The 14,268-nt window shown below is 39.1% G+C and overlaps 2 protein-coding genes across 2 annotated transcripts in view; both read right to left on the bottom strand.

Moving 5' to 3' along the window:
* The window catches only part of LOC146483421 (uncharacterized), a 203,206-nt gene that overhangs the window by 160,654 nt on the left and 28,284 nt on the right, over positions 1-14,268 (bottom strand). Inside the window, exon 14 of the mRNA XM_085105653.1 lies at positions 13,394-13,516. Within this exon, the coding sequence (XP_084961779.1) occupies positions 13,394-13,516 (123 nt within the window). The remainder of the gene's footprint in view (positions 1-13,393; positions 13,517-14,268) is intronic.
* Positions 1,170-6,444, bottom strand: LOC146483422 (uncharacterized). Its single transcript, XM_085105713.1, has 2 exons — positions 6,178-6,444; positions 1,170-2,627 (listed from the first exon to the last, which is right to left on the bottom strand). The coding sequence occupies exons 1-2, from the start codon at positions 6,298-6,300 to the stop codon at positions 2,304-2,306; spliced, it is 447 nt and encodes a 148-aa protein (XP_084961839.1). The 5' UTR covers positions 6,301-6,444; the 3' UTR covers positions 1,170-2,303.

Raw genomic sequence — 14,268 nt, 5'->3', positions numbered from 1 at the left:
GGTGTGCATTCTAGAGACCAGGTCTGAAAATGGGTGTGAATTTTACTGTCCAGGTCTGAAAATGGGTGTGAATTTTACTGTCCAGGTCTGAAAAAGGGGTTAGGGCTTATAGAACCAAGCTGCACACTCCCACCAAAAATTCCCAGGAGTAACCCGGTAGTAGAACAACATCAATATTTTCTTTACTCGCTTTGAAAAGCTCAACTAACGTGATAACTTTTAATCAGTTTGTACATGCAATTGGCGCGGAACAGTAATTAAGGTGCGGAAAAGGAGTCAGACTTATTTATACAATGAACTGTGTAAAACTCGCGTTTTGATTGGTCTAGAGGAGCGTGTGATTAGAGTATAGACGCACGATTGACGTCATCGAGTGGTGTGACTGGCGCACGTGATCAGAGTCTAGAGTCCAGCCAGAGCGACTGGTCAACAAAGTTTTGCAAACTGTTTTTGCGAGTAGCGGACAAACACAGGCAAATTTTCTCAGGAAAGGAAAACTGTCCAATAAAAAATTGGACAAAGATCGTTGAGAGTGGCCTCATCCAGGATAGGAAAGCTAGAACTTTGTTGTGACGTGAAAAGGAAGCAAATATTTGTCGAAATATGTCGCCGATAGAATTCTGGTAATGGAGAGTAATCCATTACAAATCGCAGTGAAGCGACTTACATGCTGTAATATTTTGAGATCAGGATTTCCTTCTGGAATAAAGGTTAGTTTTGAAAATATTGTTAGTGAAATTCTTTCGGATTATACTCTAATTTTGAAGATCACAATTGCATGTGTGTAGTAGTCTAAAACTGAGTTTGCTGGAAAGTTTTTGACTCAGCTCAGGCAACGCGATGCTCGCTCACGAAATGCGTTGAAATGTATTGGTTATTGTACAAAACAAATAGATTCCATTTTGCCGTGGGTCTGTATTCTGATGACGCACAGAGGACGTTAAAACGTGATGATCAGTCACGCTACTCACGTGCGGCTCCTAGCGTACTTCTTTGTTCTCAAAACGTTTTGACGTCATCTGTGGTTTCCAGTTTTCTACCTTTTACAATTCTCTTTCAAAAAGTCATAAAATTCTAAACAAAATGGCTTTAGACAGATATTTAAAAATAAAAAAGGCGATAACATACGGCTTTTCAATGTTATCCTGACATCAGTCCATAGAAGAAAAAGCAAACAAAGGAATATGGTCTATTTACACTAACAAAATATTCGCCCTTTTATTGCTAAAGATTTTTAAAACTGTCCAGTCAATTTCTTAAAGTCAAATTGGAACAAACGCTGGTATGATGGTTTTTCAATTTGGCTCTGAGGGATAGGAGAACAGAAAACAAGGGAAATAGATTATTTTTCTCTACCTTATCTACCTTTTAGGAGTAACGTAACATTTTAATTACAACGGCTAAGCCAGTTCGGAACCAAAATGTTCTTCCTTTAAACAAGTTTACAAACGCAAATATGGCATGAACCAACGACAAGTCGATCTCCCTTCCGAACAAGTCTTGACTATTTTTCGTTACCAACTGATTGATCAGCAAATGGGTGCAAGTCGTTTTCAGTTTAACAAAGCCAAAACACAGTAAAGCAAACTAGAAAACAAAACTAATTAGTAACATAAAATCGAGTTATTTCGTTATCAAAAGATGAAGAAAATGCTGCTGTTATTGCGCTTCAAGTGTCATCATGTCTTACTAAATGTATCAATTTCTTTTGCAAAGGAAATGCGCACCCTCAGACACGGTTCCTCGTTTAGCCAGTTTTCTTATACCCTTTGGTCCCCTGCATCAGTCACACGAATTTCTTTCAACATTTATTCAAAAACGTACTCTGTTACGTTTATTTCCTAACGATGCATGACTATCTCACAGTTGTTCAATTAAAAAACATTCGAAAGCATTCTTGTATATTACAGACCGATTACTTTCCAGTTGTTATACCTTTTCACCGTTGATTATTTTGTTGAAAATCGATTGGGTAACTCATGGTCATTACAAGAAACAGCTATACAGGAGCGCTTTATATTAAAATATCGCTGTATTCGTCGGCATCTGTAAATCTCGGGAGATCATGGATCTGCGCCTGGGAAGTTTGAGAGTCTTGTTCAGCTGTGGGCACAGGAGCATTGTTTGCTGTGACTGTGCAGGCCAATACGGGAGTGGCAGTCTCTTCCGCACAGGTTGCACCTGAAGGGAGTGTCCTGAGGGGCTTTATTATGTCTACAAAAAGGGCATGGGCGCATTTTAAAAGTATTTCGGGGCTCTTAATTCGACTAACTGAACATGCTCCATCTAGATCAATGTTATTATCACCTGACCATGTCCAGATGTGTTATAGCAACATTCGTTCTGCTGGTTTTTTCCTGCATTGTAAGATCCTCCCCCTCCCCCACAGGCGTCAGTTTTATCATCTCCGCTACTTCCTCCAGAGTAGCCTCCGCCGCCTCCTCCACCACCACCATTTCCGTAAGCACCACCTCCTCCTCCAAACCCTCCAACAGCATTGTTAGACCTGGCTCTTCCACCCACTCCTCCCTGAATAAATCCTTTGCCGCCTTCTCCACCATAACCCATGGTACCACCGAACTGAATTGAACTTCTTCCACTGGAGTAAAAACCACCACCACCACCACCTAAAAGGAAAAATGAACAAATTGATTAAAAAAATGAAAACTGTCTTAACAGTCTGACTAGGGTAGTTACTTTGTGATTTTATACAGGATGAATTTTTTTCTTCAAACGTGATAAGTTTAGAACAGATAAAGAGAGCTTGTCAATTATGAGTTAAAAGTAAATTCGCGTCTCCATTCATTTTGTCTCGCTAAGCTAAGTGATTAGGAAAACAACAACAACAAAAAAACTCACGCCAATTTCTAAGACCAAAACCAATGGTGACTCGTGCACAACATTTACCGCGCTTGACTCCATTTAAGTACATTAATTTAAATTCGTATTGGTTCATTGTGCGGTTAGTATTTGTTGTGACTGGCCGGCCAGAGTGATTACTTTGTTTTGATTTCGCGGATAAAGGTAAGTGTTTCTCTGAAACAGCCGCGTCACGGTAACTTACTGACAGGGTGAATTTTTGTCCACGAAAAACATCATCTGAGAACACAAAAGCCAATACTCATGCTTAAACGTAACGGACGCGCTAATTTTTGGTGGATGATGCCAGTAACAGTAACACAGTCTCCTTCGCAGCCGGTCTGTATCTCGTCACGCAAAGCTCTTCCTCACAAGAAAGAAATAAATGGAGAGAAACGACCAGAAAAGACTAAAGACTACTTCATTGTGAGAAATTCAGCTTTATTTGAGATAAATGTAATATTCATTTAGTCGAAACCCATGTTTCCTATAGCCCATGGTACGACTGAAGCTACTGATCGGGCCGATTAATCGGTGCGCCTTTACTGTCTTTATTGTGACCGGGAAAACAGGTCGGGCATCGGCCGGGGTTGGCGCAAAAGTCTGGGTCCCAAAGGGGTTTAGGGCTCCAGGGCTCCGGCCTTAAAAATGCAGGTTCCAAGGCGAAAATTTCAGGGCTCTAGGGCTCCACATCATCTGCTTTAGGGCTCCGGGATTCACTCTGGTCTACAATCTTGATATGTAAAAATTCTATTTTTAACGCTAAATCAAATACGCAAATAAAAAGTCAGCAATTCCGATCAAATTTTTAAACCCAAGCAGCCAGTTATATTATCTCCTATTATTTAAAAGTGGATTAAATATTAAACTTGTTTAAATGGGGTTGACAGACCTGCACGATTCCCGCTGTGTGCCCATTGCGTTGATAAAAGCCTTTATAGTTTTGCTTTCACAAGCATGTCTTTAAGCGACTTCCCTTTTCTATAAGAGATCAAGTCTCTTAGTAGCGGCTAATTTTGTATTTAATGCCATTTGTCCATTAGAATATTTTTCAGACATGGCAGTGATGGTTGAAATTGTGTCACGAAGGGTAGAATTTTCTTGTGCGCTTTCTGTTTTTGTGTAAGAACGTTCTTTCTTTCTGCGAAGTTAACTTCGGTGAGGATTTTTGTCCACCAGGTTAGTAGGATTAAACCTCTCGATGCCAGGCGTGTTTTAAAGTTTTTAATGTTTTCCTCTAACACTACTTTAGAAGAGACGCCTGCTGGGTGGCAACTGTTGTAGTTTGTGTACTGAAATGTTTCAGTAGGTTTGTAATGTGTGCGCACGTCGATTATTTAATCGATTCTTTCTCGAATCTCTCTCCCTTATACACTGTTGTATCCAAGAATAGAGTTTCTAATTGTGAGACTTCAGCGGTAAACTTTATGGTAGGGTGGTACGAATTTGCTTGCTCAATGAAATGTTCTATTCTTTGTTTGTATCCCACAAGCAAAATACATCGTCAATGAACCTTTTCCACGTTAGTGGTTTGTTAACGCTCTGCCTTAAAATATCCTTTTCTATAGATGCCATAAAGATGCTGGCAAAAGCTACTGCCATTTTAGTGTCCATGGCAGTTCCGTGTGTTTGGAGATAGTCTTTCCCGTTAAATTGGAAGGAGTTCTCCTTCAGTATAAGGCTGAGCATTTCCCTGAGAAAATTTGTAGCTATAGGAGGGTTATTGGTATAAAAGCTCTCGTATGCGTTGCATACTATAGTGATTCCTTCCTCCTGTGGGATATTCGTGTAAAGGCTAGTGACATCCATTTAGACTAGAAATGCGTTTCTAGGCACCCTAGTGCTTTCAATAAACGTTATGAAATGTGTCGTATCTTTAAGATACGAGTCCTGTATTTGTGCTATTGGCTGAAGTAGTTTGTCTACGAATGATGATAGGCATTATGTTGGGCCATCACACTCAGATATGATAGTTCTTCCGACTAATGTCGGTTTGTGAATTGCTGTGAGGGTATAAAACACTGGGATTCGAGGCGGATTTGGTGTTAGGTTAAACCATTTAATCGTCATTTCGTCTATGCACCCTACTTGGTGAAGACCCGAAAGTCAGGATGGAAAGGGTCATGAATCAGATGAACAGTAAACAATATAATCTATTAAGGACTGGGTAAGTGTTGAAATTATTAATCTTCATCAATTATTATTTGTATCTTCAAAATGGTCTGTCAAGTTTTTTTTTTTTTTTTTTTAATTTGTTGTAACTGATACCTGCGAGCAAACTGCTAAAGGAACGTCCGGTTACTATAAAGTTGTTTTTATCACGCTCACTACAATTATAACTAAGTTTTCATTAAATCCCTAAACATGTTGTTACATATCATTGTAAACTGAGATAACCGCGTATACTTGTATTATGTACTGTCCTCTCTTCAGATTCTGTTTCTTTATGCCCGTTAGCACGCACAAACAAACAAACAAAAAATGGCAGTAATCAAGAATCAATACAATCTGGGAACTCGAATGATCAAACTTGAAAATGCTAGGCTCTGGGCTCTGGGCTCCGTGCTCTGGGCTCCGGGCTCCGGGCTCCGGGCTCCGGGCTCCGGGCTCCGGGCTCCGGGCGCCGGGCTCCGGGCTCCGGGCTCCGGGCTCCGGGCTCCGGGCTCCGGGCTCCGGGCTCCGGGCTCCGGGCTCCGGGCTCCGGGCTCCGGGCTCCGGGCTCCGGGCTCCGGGCTCCGGGCTCCGGGCTCCGGGCTCCACGGCCAAAAAAGGATCAGGGCTCCAGTCAGTAAAATGATATGGCTCCGGGCTCCACAGCAGAAATTCCAGGGCGCCAGGGCTCCAGGGACTCCCCCTTTGGGACCCTGAAAAGTAGCGTCGGCTGATCTCTAGTCCTCACGTGAGAAAAGGAGTCGTGGAGTTTCGAATTCCCATAGTAATAAAGCCAATCAGGAGGTTTAATTTGAGACTAAAGCTTCTTTCGCAGAGTATAAAAAAATGTTTAATTTGTAAATTCTGCATTTAACTCTAATTTAAATGGACCAGGTTATATGATGCTCTTCAATTAAACTGAAAATGTATTTTACCGCGGTTAACTACACCCTCAATGTAAAATAAATTGTAGCTAAACAATTGAAATCAACGATTTGAATTTACCTAGTCACAGAAATAAGTACGGTTTTCCTAAAAATAAACAAGGAAATCCCCAAACATAATAAACTGCTGGATAAGAGCTGGTAGACTAATTATAGGAAGCCAATCAAAGACAAAATCTGGCTACACTGAAATTAAGTGGACAGCAATACAATTCAGTCTTACCTGAACCCCCACTGTTAGCGGAGTTAGCACCATGTCCACTGCTCCCGCCAGACCATGACCTGTACCCAGCTCTCCCTGACGTTGCGGTGGAGGCATCGCACTCTGTATGTCTTGACCTAGCATCTTCTATGCCTCCTCCTCCTCCAGCTATTATCATTGGAGCGTTGCTTGCTCTCACTACAAAGGTTCCACCGCCGCCACCAGAAGTGGTACCGTGTCTGTTAATTCCACCTTCTTGACCAACAAGAATCTGAATTGTTTCGCCTTTTGATAAGCGAAAGGTGCCTATCATTCTAGCACCTCTTCCTCGATACTGACGGCTATTACCGCTTGTATCATATCCCCCTGAAGCTCCTACTGCTTCGATTTTGTAGTCACCTGTGAACGGAACAGTCCATCGTTGTATACCGCTGACCAAACTAACTTGACCGTCGTGATCCTGGCCGCTGTAGTGACTGCCGAGTGATGTTGGACCCAGTCTCCCACTCGCACCGAGGTTTGTAAACACAGCCTTGAATGCTGGTAATTAAAACATAACAACAGTTGAAAATGCTAGAATACTTTGTATCTTAGGTAAAACAATATCCATGCCCCTAGAGCTGCTTATTAAGTTTTGCTAGCTACATATCAAACCAAAAGACTACTTTTAGTAACCGTAAGGGCTCTAGAAAGTTCATGTTCCACAGTTATTTGAAAAACGCCGGACAAAAGATTGCTCACAGTGCTCTAAAAAAAACTGAATAAAATTAAAACACTTAAGAGCAGTTGTCAGTAACTTTCGAGAATCCGGCGACAGAAGCGAAAATTCGAATTTTTTTTTATTTGCCCCAAAAAGACCCTTTTGGTGAACTATTTTCAAAAATAATATTCAAAAGTTCCAGCGAATTTTTATTTTGGCAAAAATTGGGAAAGTTCGAAATCGGCCAAAACGCGACCGATGGCCCGATTGAAATTATGCAAATTAGTACATTTTTAAAACTCTCGTTCAAGACAAGGTAGCGTTTTCTCGAGTTGACACTTTCACAATCATTTTTACATCCCTTGTACTTGCTTCTAAACTATATTTTATCTCCACCTGAACATTCTTTCATTTAAAGTTGCCCACGTAAAGAATACAATGTTTGCTATTCCTTAGATAGAGTGATTTTTGCCATATTTCAGATGACCATATCATCAAGGGTATACAAGTATACTGGTAATGAAATCACTTTTTTGAACGGGCAATTGTTCTTATTTATCATGTTAAAATAATATTTAGTTTGGCCCGTGAAAAGCGAGCGCGCTAGGTTGAGATGTGTAGAATGCACTTTGACACAATTCGCCATTTCAGTACTTCATGTTCCTCCTGTTACTTTGCACTTATCAATACACTTCACGGAAGCTTTTAGATAAAAGCCAAGGTCTCTGTGTTCATTTCATGCTTTTATACACGTAAATAACTAGCTTCAAACTTGAGTGCTCCCTATATTAGCATTAGATTATCAAATGATTCCTTTCAGGTAAAATTTTCGAGTTTATATTGAGCCGTTCAAGCGATATGAAAGAGCTGTTCGCAGGGAAATAACTTAAAATCAGTGAAATTAATACCCTGTCTCTCGTATCATGCTACACTTCCAAACTACCGTTATTATTAAGCTAGAAAGTGTAAATGCTCCCTTTTACGTGACCTAAAACAGAATTTGCCTAAAATATTACGAATAAAGTCCACCACAAGAAAAAACTGAAAAAATCGCGCACCGACGTAAATGTAAACATCAGCCGTTTCTCGACTTGCAACATGGATGAAACGCGTCCGTTATTTTACCTCTGTATACATTTATGATCAGAAAGTAGAAACAAAAAATCTTCTCTATGCCCATCTGTATAAATGCACTCGCCAATCAGGTTTTGATTTTCTGTATGTTTGTCGAAAATACTGAAGAATAGTGCAACATAATAATTTGTTACTGACTACTTGACTCATTCAATCACAACCGGATACATGTAACACGACTGGAAACTAGATATAAAGAAATGCTCTTACTTGTCAGCAATCGTTACTCACATTATATCTGGCGATATCACATCCCCGAGGCAAGGCTGAAAATTGTCTCAAAATCCGCATATTAGAGATTCAAAGTTTTGAACAACGCAACAACTTTTATTGCGTGACAAGTGAAATGTGATCCACAAGCGCGCGAAAAGCACCGGAATAAACAACGTCAAGATTCGCCCTTGTGATGACAGTGCGAAAATAATTTTTGAAATTACAAGAAGAAATTGAGGCAAGTCAATGTCTGCAAGGTATATTTGATTGCTGGATTGAAACGACAATCATGTTTCCTCCTCTCCCCCCATCCCCCCCCCCCCCCCCCTCTCCTGGGGATTGTACCCAATTGTCATCATCAACAACAACAACAACAACCTTTATTTTCCTCAAAATATAAAAGCCGAAATTAACTGAAATGAAAGTAAACAAATCAAGAGCTTCCGAAACCTCAATGCGGTATTTCAATACTATCCTCAAACAAAAAGTTTGGAGGAGAGTGAAGTTTTTTTTCGCCATGGCACCTCTCCGTGCGGATCAAGCTCAAAAATGCGCAAGATTTGTAATGTGTTACGCTTAATCAATGCAAAAAGGACGTTCGCTCGCACCTATAAAGGCACAAAATATCGGGCCTATAAAGAAATTCAGGACGAAATAGTGTTGTTGCTAGGGCAGGTAAAGTGTTTTCATTTGAGTGAAACTGAGAGCATGAAAGAACATTTTATTTCTTTCTCTGACTTTCCCTCTTTTTTTAAACAGAAATCCACTGCTATGCATTACTTGACTTTATTCCAGGAATTATGATTTACGATTGAAACTTTCCGTTCGTCTTTATATGCTCTCACCACCGAGAGAAGTAAGGCCTTCGTGTGAACTGGAACAGTCAGAAACCTTTAACGACGAAGGGAGACCGAGGAATGAACAGCAAAGAATCGTTGTCATTGTCAATGCATGTACTGTGGGTTAACCCAATCCAAGTGGAACTCGTAATTAAGTTATATCTTCAACCATACCATATAAAAACCACTATAAATTGAACAATCACTGGACTATGGTACACAGGTTCAAAAAATACTCTCACTGGCCTTGTCAAAGGCTGTTCGTATGGTGGATACTCTGGAGCACGCTAGGAGGATTTAACAACGACAACGTCAGACTTACACAGTGACGGCCCGTAAGAGATAACACCGTCTTTTAGACCGAACACGAAAATCTGAGAAATACCAGTCGTGCCCCTCATCCTTTGACACTAGTGCGCGCTAGAAAATAAATTAAGGTTAAACTCTTATCTTAAAATTTGATCAGCCCTTCCGTAAGCAATAATGCAGAATAATGTTGTGTATTTCCAGTTAACATTTTATCACCATCAGTGACTCATCTCAAGCAGACATTAAAGCTAGGTTTAACAAGTTAACCTAAAAAGAAGTTTTTTTTGCGTTCCATTCATGGTGAACGTCCTTATTACATTGATTAACCGTATAACACATTGCAAATATCGCGCACCTTTTGAGCTTGATCCACAACTTTTGCGCGTTGATCCATGGCGAAAGACAAACTTCACTCTCCTAAATATAATAGCTTTTTGTTTGAGGATAGTATTGAAATACTGCATTGAGGTTTCAAAAGGTCTTAATTTGTTAACTTGATTAAAATTAATTTCGGTTTTACTTTTCCTGTAATGTTATTTTATTGATGAGAATCCGGCACAGACAATACAGAATGAATCTCAGAAGAGGAAAACTACACTGATGATTATTGTTTCAGTCCATTAAATATACCTTGCAGACATTGACTTGCCTCAATTTCTTCTTGTAATTTCAAAAATCATTTTCGCTCTGTCATCACAAGGGCGAATCTTGAAAACTTTGAATCTCTAATATGCGGATTTTGAGACAATTTTCAGCCTTGCCTCGGGGATGTGATATCGCCAGATATAATGTGAGTAACGATTGCTGACAAGTAAGAGCATTTCTTTATATCCAGTTTCCAGTCGTGTTACATGTATCTGCTTGTGATTGAATGTCAAGTAGTCAGTAACAAATTATTATGTTGCACTATTCTTCAGTATTTTCGACAAACATACAGATAATCAAAGCCTGATTGGCGAGTGCATTTATACAGATGGGCATAGAGAAGATTTTTTGTTTCCACTTTCTGATCATAAATGTATGCAGAGGTAAAATAACGGACGCGTTTCATCCATGTAGCAAGTCGAGAAACGGCTGATGCTTACATTTACGTCGGTGCGCGATTTTTTCAGTTTTTTCTTGTGGTGGACTTTATTCGTAATATTTTAGGCAAATTCTGTTTTAGGTCACGTAAAAAGGGAGCATTTACACTTTCTAGCTTAATAATAACGGTAGTATGAAAGTGTAGCATGATATGAGAGACAGGGTATTAATTTCACTGATTTCAAGTTATTTCCCTGCGAACGGCTCTTTCATCTCGCTTGAACGGCTCAATATAAACTCGAAAATTTTACCTGAAAGGAATCATTTGATAACCTAATGCTAATATGGGGAGCACTCAAGTTTGAAGCTAGTTATTTACGTGTATAAAAGCATGACATGAACACATAGACCTTGGCTTTTATCTAAAAGCCTCCGTGAAGTGTATTGATAAGTGCAAAGTAACAGGAGGAACATGAAGTACTGAAATGGCGAATTCTTGGTTTTCACGTGACGTCACCAAATTCTAGAATTCAAAACTGGGAGGCCTACAAAATTTTTACCTTCATTCAAGGAAAGATTACCTAAAAATCTGTCTGTTCACAATTTCTTAGCTCGATGTCGTGCTTCCTTTTGAAAATAGAACGGTTTCAATTTCCGAGTTTCCATCGTGCGTGACATAAGGAGGACGGCCGTGACAGAGCTTTTCCGTATCTTAAAAATGACTCTTAATTCGGGTAATTTTCAGCATTCTAAACAATTTAAGTTTGAGGAGAAATATTAAGCTAAACATTCGAAAATTCACAAGGGCAAACAAACCTCTTTTCTGGCAAAAGTGAACTCCAGATGTTTTTTCGTATTTCCGGCCGCCATGTTTGTGTCCCTCAGAGGAACACAAACATGGCGTCTCCATACTAAGCTCTATAAATTTATGTGGAACATTTTGTCAAATAACTCCAGTAGGGAATGCCGCACAGACCTGACACTTGGACAGATGCCTTATTTATTTATCCTCTATACCATGTCAATTTCTTGACTTCATTCGTGGAATGGTTTCGATTTTTTTTTTCAATGGCGTGACAGTGAAAACCGAGAATTGTGTCAAAGTGCATTCCACACATCTCGACCTAGCGCGCTCGCTTTTCACGGGCCAAACTAAATATTATTTTAACATGATAAATAAGAACAATTGCCCGTTCAAAAAAGTGATTTCATTACCAGTATACTTGTATACCCTTGATGATATGGTCATCTGAAATATGGCAAAAATCACTCTATCTAAGGAATAGCAAACATTGTATTCTTTACGTGGGCAACTTTAAATGAAAGAATGTTCAGGTGGAGATAAAATATAGTTTAGAAGCAAGCACAAGGAATGTAACAACGATTGTGAAAGTGTCAACTCGAGAAAACGCTACCTTGTCTTGAACGAGAGTTTTAAAAATGTACTAATTTGCATAATTTCAATCGGGCCATCGGTCGCGTTTTGGCCGATTTCGAACTTTCCCAATTTTTGCCAAAATAAAAATTCGCTAGAACTTTTGAATATTATTTTTGATAATAGTTCACCAAAAGGGTCTTTTTGGGGCAAATAAAAAAAAATTCGAATTTTCGCTTCTGTCGCCGGATTCTCGAAAGTTACTGACAACCGCTCTTAAAGAAGTACTAGATTATCGGAAAAGTGAATTATGTTAATCTACCTTTGATGTTACTTTTTAATTTTTTTCCCAGATTCCGAAACACTAAACTTACCATCATTTATTAACCTCATTGATAATTCATAAAGAGAAAGAAAGGAAATGACCATCGTTAAAGAGGTTTGGAAATGTAGTCTGAATTGTCAGAACATTTGGCAAGCTTTTGCTTTGAATTTCTTAAGGAATCATCAATGATTTTTTAAGCTATATATATGAAACAACAAAAGGACCAATTTCCAAACAGCTGCGCCTCATTTTACAACCATAGTTAATAAGACGCAATGGTTATGACTTCTCCGTTTTATGTTTTTGTTAGCATTTTTGGATTTGACCGTGCACAAACCACAATAGATTTGGCAGCTGACTAACAGCAACGTTCCTGTTAAGATTTTCAACTGTGATGTGAACGTTAAAACAAAGGAGTGTACGGTCCCGGCCCTTCCAACATAAATTGCAGCACCATTGTTTTCATGGAAAGGTTTCATAAACAGTCTCTTAATTAACTATGTTTCAACCCACTTCTTATGGTTTGTAGACCGGATGCACTACTCTTCCATGTATTAAATATATTACATCATTTCCTTTATTTGCTACTTTGCACTTTGTTAATTAGCCATAAAAAGAAATGAACGACTTGCGTTAATTTATTTGTTTGTTCATTTATTTATTTATTTATTTATTTATTTATTTATTTATTTATTTATTTATTTATTTATTTATATTTAAATTGAGTTAACTTCTTTATATTTCTAAGTTCACCTCCTACACGAACACATTACAAGCAAAAACGTTTTTTCCATAGCGAGTAAATTTAGTGTCAACGTTTCTCGGTGATATATTAGCGTTGTGGTTTGAGCAGTTTACTGAAACATAGTTGTCAATCAGTTGACGGTTTTTCAAGGTGGATCCAACATGTGGACCGCCCAAAATATTTTTAAAAGAAGCCTGGGGGCCCTTCGAAACGTTTTGAGGTTGAATAATTCTTTCCACTGCATTAATTATTACCCCTTTTAAGGAGAGGGAAAAGTAAGGTAACCGTAGGAGTAAAATTAAACAGTCAAGAAATGGAACTTGTATTTTAAAAATGCTAACCATTCGCCACTTGTCTTTATCATTATACGTCTTAGAGATCACTAGTAAAATAGATGAAAAAAATGAAACTGAGCCTTTTACTCCCTCACGAGGGCATGCTAAACTCATGGCATTTCAAAACTGATTTTGTTTTTTTTTTAGAACGCCATGTTCCAGCTGATGTCCTCAGTGCGAGAAATTACATTCAATATATATATTTATGATTAAGTAAACTGACAAAGGAAGTCGCTTACCAGTACATGTTTTCCCATTGCCTAAATATCCAGCTTTGCATGCGCATTTGTACGATCCTTGCATATTACTACACGTAGCATTGATATGGCAACTGTGTGAGTTGGTAGAACACTCGTCTATATCTAAGAAATTTTCGGAAAAGCAAACGTCAGTACCGTGATCTTTAATGTCAACATTGCCATAAACCTTATTTCTGATTATTAACATCATCATCATCATCACCATTAATTCACTGAAGGGTGCTTGTATGTATGTACTGGAGTCAGGAAGCACCCAACGGTTCGTTTCTTTGGCGAAATGTCACTTAAAATTTCGTAACACTGTAAAACAAATTCCTTTTGTTTTCGAATCGGCAAATGCGTCACTTTAAATTAAGATGCCCGCGGTACTGAAGGCCAATTGCAGCAAGAACTCGCCAAGCGCCAATGGTGGTTCGGAAATTGGGGGAATAAGATTTTAGACCCTAAAACGTCCTACAAATCAAATGCTCAGCTGAAGAATCCCAAAAGATCAGACTGTGTTGACGTAGACATATACGCTGACTTTTGAAAAGGCCGTAAATTAAACTTAGCCGTAAGAAGCCGTAACAGGCCAAAAATATAAATTGTAGGTGTTCGTTCTGTCCACTTTCTAACAATGAGTCCTCGCGAGGTACATTTCGAATTGTAAGTCAGTCTCATATGTAGAAACAATCGAGCAAGAGGCGTGACGGACTGTGTTCGTCTCACAACTCAAGTTCAGAGGCTTTCACTATTCGACGAACAACGCCATAAACGGGATCATTCGCGATGAACAATACGCAATAGCATTTTTATCTCTGTGAATTCATGAGGTTTCCCGGGGTTTCTATGCTAGATTTTTAAGCTTGTACACA

This window comes from Pavona decussata, unplaced genomic scaffold (assembly GCF_977016875.1).
Source record: "Pavona decussata unplaced genomic scaffold, jaPavDecu1.1 SCAFFOLD_38, whole genome shotgun sequence".
NCBI lineage: Eukaryota > Metazoa > Cnidaria > Anthozoa > Scleractinia > Agariciidae > Pavona > Pavona decussata.
The sequence above is the reverse complement of the archived record's forward strand: the minus strand, read 5'-3'. Positions and strand labels throughout refer to the sequence as shown.